Here is an 11,108-nt window from a genome sequence, read left to right on the forward strand (position 1 = left end):
GGCTCAGGTCATGGTCCCAGGGTCCTGGAATCGAGCCCCGCATCGGGCTCCCTGCTCAGCGGGGGGCCTGCTTCTCCCTCTCCCACTCCCCCTGCTTGTGTTCCCTCTCTCGCTGTGTCTCTCTCTGTCAAATAAATAAATAAAATCTTTAAAAAAAAAACAAAAAACAAAACTAATGATGTATGGTGACTAACATAACATAATAAAATAAAATAAAAAAAAAAGCATGAAAGGATGATCATCAAAATATCACCAGTATATGTCTTGGGTGGAATAGAATTTCAGGTGAGAAATAGAAAAGTGTGTGTGTGTGCACGTGTGTACATATACATATATATACATGCATAAACACAAGTAGAACCTCTAAAGTCTTAAGCACAAATTTTATCTTAACTGGTGAGAGCAGTTCCTTTAGGGGAAGGAAGTGGGTGGGTAGCTGTAGGATTGATCAGATAGGAGGAAGATACGCTTTTTACTGTTTCCTCTTTGTTCCTTTTGCATTTTGTACCATCTGCATATGTTACCAGTTCAAAATAAGTAAAATTTAACAAAGCAGCATTATTCACAATCACCAAAAGGCGGAAACAACCCAAGTGTCCTTGACAGATACACAAAATGTGGTAAATACAATAAGATGTTATTCAGTCTTTAGGAGGAAGGAAATTCTGACACATGCTACAGCACAGATGAACCTGAGGACATTACGCTTCCTAATTGTTCTTATGAAGGCAAATAAACCAGTCACAAAAGAACACATATTTTACTTATAGGAGGCAAATTCGCAGAGACAGTAGAATGATGGTTGCCAGAGGGAGTGGGAAGTTGTTGTTTAATGGGTGTGGAGTTCAGTTTGGGATGATCAGAAGAGCTCTGTGGTTGGAGGATGTGAGGGTTGCACAGCATTATGAACTGTACACCGAGAAATAGTTAAAATGGCAATATTTGTGTATTTTTTACCACAATAAAAAACGTTCTTTAAAAAAACTTAAATACTAAAAAACAAAAGTACAGACCCAGAAGCTCTATATGGAAAATTATAAAGAATTAAGTTTCCATGGATGCCCAGTCAAAACAAAGCTATTTCCTATCAGTAATACACTCAGTAACATAACATATACTATTACAAGCCAAGTGTATAGGTTTTTTTCTTCTTTGATGGCAATGCCATAAAATATAATTTATCAGAGTTCCTGTGTTTGTAAGGTGTGTTGGTTTTCTACTGCTGCTGTAACAAGTTACTACAAATCCTGTGGCTTAAAAGAACGCAAATGTACGATCTTACAGTTTTGTAGCGGAAAAGTCCTACAACAGTCTGAAACCAAGGTGTCAGTAGGGTACTCTTTCTGGAGGTTCTAGAAGAGAGTCTGTAACTTTGCCTTTTCCAGCTTCTAGAGACCACCCACATTCCTTGGTTTATGGCCCTCTGCCTCCATCTTGGGAGCCAGCAGCATTTAATCTTTCTGATCATTCTTCCTTTTTTATTTCTTAGTCTTTCTCTGCACTAAGGAAAGGGTCTCTAATTTTTAAGGCCCCTGTGTTTAGGTTGGGCCAGACAATGCAGGGTAATCTCCCCCTCGCAAGATCCTTACCTTAATCACATCTTCAAAGTCCTGTTTGTCCTGTTAAGTAACATGTTCACAGATGTTGGGGACTAGAATGCAAACATCTTTAGAAGCCATTTTTCTTATAAATAGTATATGTGTGGATTTGCACATTTAATGAATCCCATCACATTGGATCATTCTTAGTGTTTGTGACCTATCTAGTCCTGACGGTCTGGCAGTTCAAGAGGAAATAACAAACAAAATTATTTTTCTTAAAGAGGACTCCCAAAATTGTATAAACTTTAGGCCACAAAAATTTGGATGCACCCTGAGTAGCATAAATAAATAGTATCTCTTTCTTGGCTAGTTAAAACTTAAAGAATAGAGTGAAAGTTTTAACTCTAGGCAAGGAATGGCATTTGCAAAGATTTTAACTCCATACTTTCTCTAGTTGCAGGTTAAAACCGTTCTTCTTCAATAAACATTTCTCAGAAGTACAAAAAATATACAGAATGAGTATCTGTTTTTCTTCTAGTTTATATCAATGACAATGTTCAATAATAAGTCTCTTAGACTTAAAAGTTGAAATACAAATTCCTTATGATGCAGACAAAAACATTACTATTAACTTATCTTAAGGTGGAAGTGGGAGATAAGAAGGAAGGAAATTATAAAATGTTAATTTAACTTGGGGCGCCTGGATGGCTCAGTCGCTAAGCATCTGACTTGATTTTGCCTCAGGTTATGATCTCAGAGTTGTGGGATCGAGCCCCGCATGCAGCTCCACGCGCTCATCGCAGAGTCTGCTTGTCCCTCTCCCTCCCCCAACTCGTGCACACACGCTCTCTCAAATAAACAAATAAAATCTTTTTTAAAAAATATTAATTTAATAACTTATTTAATGGTTGCCTTATAGTTTAAAGCTCTGAATAACCCTGTTATACAAATAATAATAATAAAGTAAATATATAAAAATGGATATCAGCAGTGTTGAGAAATTAAGGATTACAAAGTATAATAAATTTCCTCTAATGAAAAAAAATTATTTAATTCTAAGCTAATTCTTTACGGAGAATCATGACTGCAATTTAATGATGTTAGCTAATAATTATTTTGCTATTTTTATTAATTTTATCTCTTTCTTTTGTTGTTGTCTTTTGTTTTTTAATAGCAAGGAAGTATGACTATCAGCAGCCACAAAACCAAGCTGACAGTGTGCAACTCTCGTTGGAATAAAATCACAGAAAATGAACAACATAAGTAATGGTTCAGCAGTCTGGTAGTAAGCTCCTAAATATACTAAATCCATGAACAGCATTTTCTTTTTAAACCCTATGTCCCTAAAATCATTTCACTTGTCATTTTTTCGTTTTGTTTTGCTTTTTAAAATTACATCTCCAAGTCATTTGTTATACAAAAAAAGGTGGGGGGGAGCAGTCAAAATACCTGGACGCAGAGAGTCTGTACATACTTAGGAAGATAGAATATAACCAGAGATGGTGATTTTACCTTGTGAAGACCTTTGATTTCTTCAGGATACAATCAGTCAGGAATAAAAATACATCTTTGGAAGAGAGACTTGAGATTATGCTACTTTGATTTAAACATTTTTGCAAAATTAAAAAGTAAAAATCCAGTCATTGGAAGAACATCATCCTCTTCAATTGTATTCTGTGATGAATGTAATATGGATAGTGGACGGATTTGTGTTCTCCCTGCTGTCGTCACTGCACTTTAATTGAATTAACGATCTTTGCTTCTTCCGAACTTGCACAGGAGACTGTCTTTTCTACTCTCTTCATGAAGCATACCCATCTGCTAATTGTGGAAGCTTTCTGTGATTGGAATGTTTTCCCTTCATTGTGTTCCCAGGAGTTTGTTTGTTTGTTTGTTTGTTTGTTTTAAATCCCACAGTTTCATTCCCACCAGAACAGTCTTCCTTGGACCATGCTGGAGCCATGCTGCTGAATAAATGGGCACCTCTCTACTGGTGTTGGCAACTTGCTTTTTTGGTCATGTAACTCTCATTTAATGTGACTGTCTGGTTACTTACACTTTTCTAGCATAATAAACTTCCCTGAAGACTCTCATATCTTGTACCGTACATTGAAATGTTTTTATCTAATTTTTCATATTTATTTAAATAAAAGTTAGTGGGAGGTAGTGGCAGGGAAATTTACCCGTCCACATCACTGTCCAACAATTAGTTTTTGAATCAAAGCTATTCTTAATTTTAAGAGTTAGAGTTAGGGGCGCCTGGGTGGCTCACTCGGTTAAGTGTCTGCCTTTGGCTTAGGTCATGATCCCAGGTTCCTGGGATCAAGCCCCGCATCGGGCTCCCTGGTCAGCGGCGAGTCTGCTTCTCCCTCTCCCACTCCCTCTGCTTGTGTTCCCTCTTTCGCTGTGTCTCTCTCTGTCAAATAAATAAAAAGTAAAATCTTAAAAAAAAGAGAGTTAATATTTCAAGGATTGTTTCCTTTTCCCTTTATAATTGTGAAGTAAAGAACCTAAATTTTAAATGGAAAGATTTAGATAGACCAAATAAAATTATTGAGGGAAATTACATTTGCTTTTAAATTTTAATTATAGTATTCAAAAATGTCTCTCTTGTACAAGGTGAATTGTTGACTAAATGGAATAAGTCTTTCTTGACTCACAGAAGAGTCTGAATGCACTACCGATACACAGAATGAAAAACGGACTTTAGGATGTAAACAGTTATAATCACGGGCAAGGGGTCGTAGAGCAGCAAGGGGGCAATCTTCTTAAACTTTGCTTTGCTCCTAGGAAAGCCACTTTATATGTCTTTGAGCAGAAAATGTAATTAGGAGCAGTTTCCTTGTATCACATGTTGCACAATCTGGACAAATTACAAAATTGACCATCTCAGATGATTTGTAAAAATAGTGTACATAAATAAATGTAAATCCCAATGAAATTGACTGCGGTTGTTGTTGATTTGCACCCACTAGGTAGAGACAGTCAGAATCAAAAGCTGGTAGATCCTTTGTTGAGCATCAAACCTTTGCAAAGAAAAGGATGAATTCCTCCTCATCTTTTCTCTAAAGCCAACCAATGGGAATCACCCCCCCCCCCCCCCCCCCCCCCCCCCCCCCCCCCGGCAGGAACAACAGCAAGTCTGCCTTTGAAGTTGCTGCCCTGCTTCAACAGCTGAGCTGGGAAAGGGCTGGAAGCCCTGCAGCCACACTTCAAAGCCACACCAGCTGATTGTTCCTCCTCTGCCCACCCCACCCCACCCATCCAAGGGTTCAGTGGAACTATTTTCTTTGGAAGAAAACGGGAATGACTAATAAACTGGTAACTAACACTCGTGTTCTCCTTTTCCTCGTTTCTTCTCTTGTTAACGCAGGTCTTCAGCAGTAGGCACTGGTCAGCCTCTGTGGGCTCACAGCTCTGTCATGGTAAATCAGTGGGTGTTCAGCTAATGCCAGCCGGCTGCACTAAGGGAAGACATTGGCCTCCAGAGGGCACAGATGTTTGCTATTGACCTATTCAGGTGGAATTATTTATGATTCATAAATGAAATGCAGAGTTGAATTGCTGTAATGTCAGAACTATTTTAAGGATGGAGGAGAAATAGATAAAATTACCATAATAGAAGTCATTTCCATGATTAAGATGAGAATACATTTAACTTAGAAAATATAATTAAAGGGGGAAGGGACAAAAGTATAGTCTATGGAGCCAAGTCCTTAGTTCAACAAGCAGTTGTGTATAGACTCTGTGCTAGTTGCCTGTGATCTTCTAGAGGCTATGCTAGTCTAGTAATAGAATCAGAACAGGAAGAGGGGCTGAAAAACCAAATGGAGATAGAAAGGACACTTGGCTCACCTCCAGCCTATGTAAAACTGTGAGGATCCCAGAGTGGGAACTCGAGCTTAGTCTTAAATCTGTTTCCCACTGGAACCCCCCCCCCCCCCCCCCGCCCCCCTAAAGCCAGAGCCAAACCTATACAAAACTATAAAGCAAGAAAATTTTCCTACCCCTCTTGTCGCTCTTCAGCCTCCTGCAAGTCTATGCGCGGCACAGTCTTGAATGAGGATGTGAGAGTAAGGATGAGGCAAGAGGCTCCAGAACCAAGGGGGTAAGCCCTACGACCTCCTGAGGCCATGTGGAAACTCAGCAACAGCTCATCCTCCTGTCCTTGACCTTTCACCCCAAAATAAATGAGCTTTTAGTATCGGATTTCGTACTGATGTATTCTCCACCTTTATTTTGTTCAGATATAGTAAAAAACGAAAGCCGATTATATAGATTCGTAACATTCCACATTCTAGGTGGGAAGGGGAGATAAATCCAAGGGAGGCTGCTCACTGTCCAGGCTTATTGGTCGTAGCCTGCCCCCAGTTTGATGCTGAGGGCCCTCTGTGTTGTTCACTTTTATTTTTGATGCTTCTAGTTTCAGAGTTCAGAGGTTTCGCTGTGAGGAAAGAGTGGCTCCATCACAGGGATTTTTATGAAAAACATTTTGACACATTTCAAACTAGCTGAAGAAAGTTGGGTTTTGTTTTGTTTTGTTTTTTTCTCCCTAGTTTCAGGGGTAGAATTTAGTGATTCATCAGTTGCATATAACACCCAGTGCTCATTCTATCAAGTGCCCTCCTTAATGCCCATCACCAGTTATCCCTCCCCCCCACCTCCTCTCCAGCAACCCTCAGTTTGTTTCCTGTAGTTAAAAGTTTCTTATGGTCTGCCCTACAAATCAAAACCACAATGAGATACCACCTCACATTAGTCAGAATGGGTAAAATTAACAACTCAGGAAACAACAGATAGTGGGGATGTAGAGAAAGGGGAACCCTCCTACACTGTTGGTGGGAATGCAAACCGGCGCAGCCACTCTGGAAAACAGTATGGAGGCTCCACAAGAAGTTAAAAATAGAGCTACCCTACGACCCAGCAATGGCACTACTAGGTATTCATCCAAAGGATACAAACATAGTGATTCAAAGCGGCACCTGCACCCCAATTGTTTATAGCAGCAATGTCTACAATAGCCAAACTATGGAAAGAGCCCAGATATCCATTGACAGATGAATGGATAAAGAAGATGTGGTATATATACACAATGGAATATTATGCAGCCATCACAAAGAATGTAATCTTGCTATTTGCAATGACATGGATGGAACTAGAGGGTATTATGCTAAGCGAAATAAATCAATCAGAGAAAGACAATTACATGATCTCACTGATATACGGAATTTAAGAAACAAAACCGATGGACATAGGGGAAAGGAAGGAAAAATAAGATGAAAACAGAGAGAGAGGTTTTTAACTGTAACCAACTGTTGGTGTTGTTAAACTTAACTGCAAATGCTTCTGGCCTCAGAAATCTGAATTTCTTGAAAAAAATGCACCATATAAAGGTAAAGTATTTATGACAGAACAAGTAAATGTATGTTTAATGTATTCATTTTGGGGGAAGTGATCGCAAGTATCTCTGAATAACATTTTATTTTGAGATTTAAAAAACCAGGTCCATTCAAGTGGACTAAAATCTAATACAATTCTTAGACCTCAAATGCTTTCTAGCACCTGGTATTAGCATAGTAACTAGCCCAAAGTAAATGCCTGGTAAATACTTGTTGAATTAATTAATTTGCTTGTAACAATTTGTGGAACTGATGTTTTATTTTTTATGTTTTTAAAAAGTATTCTGCATCTGGTTCTGCTTCTGGTAATGGAAGAGTAATTAATTGTGTAAGGCTAACTCTTACAGATAATGATTGAGTTCACAACAAAACATAAAAAACAGCTATTTGAAGGTAACCATAAGCAGACAAATCAGAAGGAAAATGACCCTTGAAAGAAAAAGACTGCATTGGTTGAGATTTGTGTCTATATGGTTTTCTGCCTGAAGGTATTTCCTAGTTTAATAGCTGAGATCGCTAGAACTCAAGTGGAAAGCTACAGCGAAATAGGTTTGAGGAATGGGACAGAACTCAGGGCTTGTGGAGAGACTGGAAAGTGAGAAGGAGCATTACAGAAAGAAGCAAACCACAGAAGGGGGAACCCCAAAATCTGCATATAAATACTGACTAGTCCTTGACTGATCCCTGAACTACAAATCTACAATGAGAGACTCTGGCAGAAAGGAGCCTAGCAGAAAACAGCTAAGAAACTGAAAGAAATAAGCAGTCTTCAACTGCTGCCCACCAGAAGAGATGGAGTTTGAGTCATGCCAAATTGCCTGCTAGAACAAAAACAACACTTTTCAGAGGAAGATAACAGAATCTAGAATCTCTGTACCATATCACCCACAATGTCTAATACACAATAAAATAATTACAGGAATGAGAAGAACAGGAAAATGAGATCCACAATCAAGAGAAGAAATGGGAATCGAGCCCTGCATCGGGCTCCCTGCTCGGCAGGAAGCCTGCTTCTCCCTCTCCCACTCCCTCTGCTCGTGTTCCCTCTTGCTGTGTCTCTCTCTGTCAAATAAACAAAATCTTAAAAAAAGAGAGAGAGAGAGAGAAGAAATGGGACAATGTAGTCCATAGTCAAGACTATATTGACATAGTCAACATAAACTGACTCCAAGACAACCCAGATGTTGAATTAGCAGACAAGGACTTTAAAGTAGCTATTCAAATATGTTTAGATAAATGAAATTGAAAGGCTTTATCACTAGCAGATTTGCTGTACAAGAAATACTAAAGGAAGTTCTTTGGGCAAAAGAGAAATGATAGCAGATGGAAACTCAAATCTAAGCAAACTCTAGATATAATGAATGAATAGTTGGGGAGACACAATGATAGTGCTTTTACCAAGTGAAGATAAGGAATATATAGAAGTTTCTTGTGCTGTTATAACTTTTCTATAAGTTTGAAGCTTTTTTTTAATTATAGAAAAAAATATTTGTAAATCAATTTCTTGTTAATCAGATTCTTTTTTGTGTTTGTCATACCAATCATTGTCAAAACTGAAGAACAGGCAAGGTGTCCAAAGGGGTCTTGGATAACATTATGCTTCTTTCTTCTCTACTTCATCCCACAGCATTCAATATTCTGTTCTCCAACAAAATCTACTGCTAAGAAGCTAATACACACTTCCACAAAGGAATAAAATGACCCATAACAATTAAAATGTTACCTCTCACAGGGCATTTGTTTTGCCTTTTAACAGAGCCTTAAACTGGAGAGATATGAAGATTTCAGACATTACAGAGTGGTGGTAATTTTTAGGGATAAGAGGCTTTATGGCCTCTTAAGGCCTCATATCATACAAGCAATTAGCTAACCTCTACCTATTCATTTGGCTACCATTTCCAGTTCTGCCTTCCTCCAGCATCTTAGTTTAGCAATCAGAATGTCACCTTTTCCCCATCAAAATTGTTAAATGCATTGGAATGCCTAAAAAAAAAAAATTATATCTGTCAAAACAGGGCACAGTCAACTCTGCTTTATTTCGCATCTCTGTGAGGTAGCAAGATAGATGATAACAGCTAATGATCTTTTGAGTACTGTTTTACAAATGAATAAAAGTGAACAATGTGAGTCTCCTAGTCCTGCACCTTTGCAATATTGAGAAATGTGAAGATTGGGTGGGAAGAAATATCTCCAGGGGCAAACAGGAGAGGTACGAAGGCAGGTATATAAAAAAGCAATTTCTGACAAACATACTGTTTATTAATGCTGTTTTTTTTTTTTTAGACTTAGGACTGTTAAAAAAAAACACAGATACAAGTAATGACTGACTGAGTTTCTTTTCTCTGGTGTCAACCTTTTCCTTTAACTACTAGAGTACCATGCAAATACTAGGTGTTTAACAAATATTTATGATTAGATCAGGTCGAATCCAGTGCTGTGCTATACCAGGAAGGAGTCAGGCCTAGGGAATAACAGTTTTGAAAGTTTTTTCTATTTTTCTAGTGCAACAGAGAGCAACAGTGATTCTACCGCTCTTGCAGCTCTTTCTAGAAGTCCAGTGTACTTTGTGAAAGTGATTAAATCCCAACAATGTATCATATTTTATTTTATTTATTTTTTTAGTGGCTTAAAATGACAAACATGATCCCACAGTTGAAGGATTCAAGAGTAGTGTAGTTGGGTGGCTCCAGGTCTCTCATGACGTTGCAGTGAGTTTGGGGCTGTATTCAGCTGAGGCAGCAGAAGCCACTCCCAAGATGGCTCCCTCACAAGGCTGTTGGCAGAAGACCTTAGTGCTTTGCTGTGTGGGCTGTATGTATTAATACCCTCCAAAAAGCAAAAAGGAGGATGGATTTTTTTCTCCACAATCTTCCAGAACACAATATACCACATGTATTTCAGGCATTACAATTTCTTAAAAATACGTAATTATTTTTCAAGGGGCTCCTGGGTAGCTCAGTCAGTTGGGCATCTGACTCTTGATTTGGGCTCAGGTGATCTCAGGGGTCCTAGGATTGAGCTCTGTGTTGGGCTCCCCACTCAGCAGAGCATCTGCTTCTCTCCCTCTCCCTTTGCCCCTTCCCCTGCTCGCACGCTCTCTCGCTCTCTCAAATAAATAAATAAATCTTTAAAACATGTTTTTAACAATTAAATCTCCATTAATTACACCAATGAAAGTGGTTACATGGAAAATCCAAAAAAGCAAACAATCCACAAATGTTAACTTTGTTTATTTGTTATACATTTGCCTTTCCAAATTGGTTTTGCTACGCCGGCATTTTAATTGGTTTGCAATTTTGTAAACTCATACCTAATGATAATGACCAGCAAGTGCACAGCTATCTGAATTCCGAAGGGAAGGCAGCTGGCCTGGGACTGGGACAAGGTTACAGCTAATCTGCGAATTTGCCAGTTGGTATTCAGACAACCGTGAGGGGACCAATTCTGTTTTTTGAAAGCATAGACCTGGCATAGGAGATCGTTTTTACAAATTAATTTCTTCCCTTGTCATGTTCAGATCCAGCAAGTTACCACAGCAGCACATCTTGAATTTACTTAAGTCACCATCTTCCACAATCTCTAGTTCTTAAGCAAGACTGAACATGTGGTTACTGTCTTGTATATCAGCAAAATATCCAATCAACAGAATATTGTTGATTGGAAATCAATTATGAGGGAGGAAACATGTCAACAGTCCAGAACACAGGAGGGGATGCTGGCCTGGCTCATTGCAGACAAACGTTAAGCACCCTTTTTGGGCTGTCAGCGCTCTTACCAACAAATCTTTTTGGGAAAGCAGTTGTTCCCTTTCTTCCTTGAGACTTTGGATCATCGGAGTTCAGCTTCTCTTTTCATCTTCAACACCTGTGAGGTTTTTTGCAGCAGACTGGAGATTGGATTTTAGAAACACCAGTTCCAAGGACAGGTTTTCATTTATCTACAAATTATAAATGAATAAAAGTGGTTAGAAACTTATTTACTCACAATTTGCTTATTTACTTGCATTCTAACCTCACTTAAAAGTTCTGGGTGTTTTTGGCTACTTAGGTGCCTTGCTAAATGGCCTGTGGCCCATTGCCATGGTGAAAGAGAATTAATAACAATTCTTACTTCTGTTAATACTTGTAAAACATACCCTTTCTTTGTTTATTAAAAACAGGACCCTGGC

General features: G+C 38.6%; 1 protein-coding gene across 3 annotated transcripts in view; it reads left to right on the forward strand.

The window, feature by feature from the left end:
* The window catches only part of SMIM19 (small integral membrane protein 19), a 13,263-nt gene extending 7,494 nt beyond the window's left edge, over positions 1–5,769 (forward strand). The window contains exons 4-6 of one of the 3 annotated variants that reach the window (XR_012381189.1): positions 2,716–2,826; positions 4,517–4,862; positions 5,568–5,769. Coding sequence is in view for 2 of the 3 variants with exons in the window: in XM_073902590.1 (XP_073758691.1) it covers positions 2,716–2,780 (65 nt within the window). In the remaining variant the exon portion in view is untranslated. Of the gene's footprint in view, positions 1–2,715; positions 4,483–4,516; positions 4,863–5,567 lie in introns of those variants that run through there. The other 2 variants (XM_073902590.1, XM_025885999.2) reach the window with 2 other exon arrangements.
* The last annotated feature ends 5,339 nt before the right edge of the window (positions 5,770–11,108 follow it).

Source organism: Callorhinus ursinus, unplaced genomic scaffold (assembly GCF_003265705.2).
Source record: "Callorhinus ursinus isolate GAN/ISIS: 27379988/994484 unplaced genomic scaffold, GSC_fseal_2.0 scaffold17, whole genome shotgun sequence".
In the NCBI taxonomy this organism is placed as follows: Eukaryota; Metazoa; Chordata; class Mammalia; order Carnivora; family Otariidae; genus Callorhinus; species Callorhinus ursinus.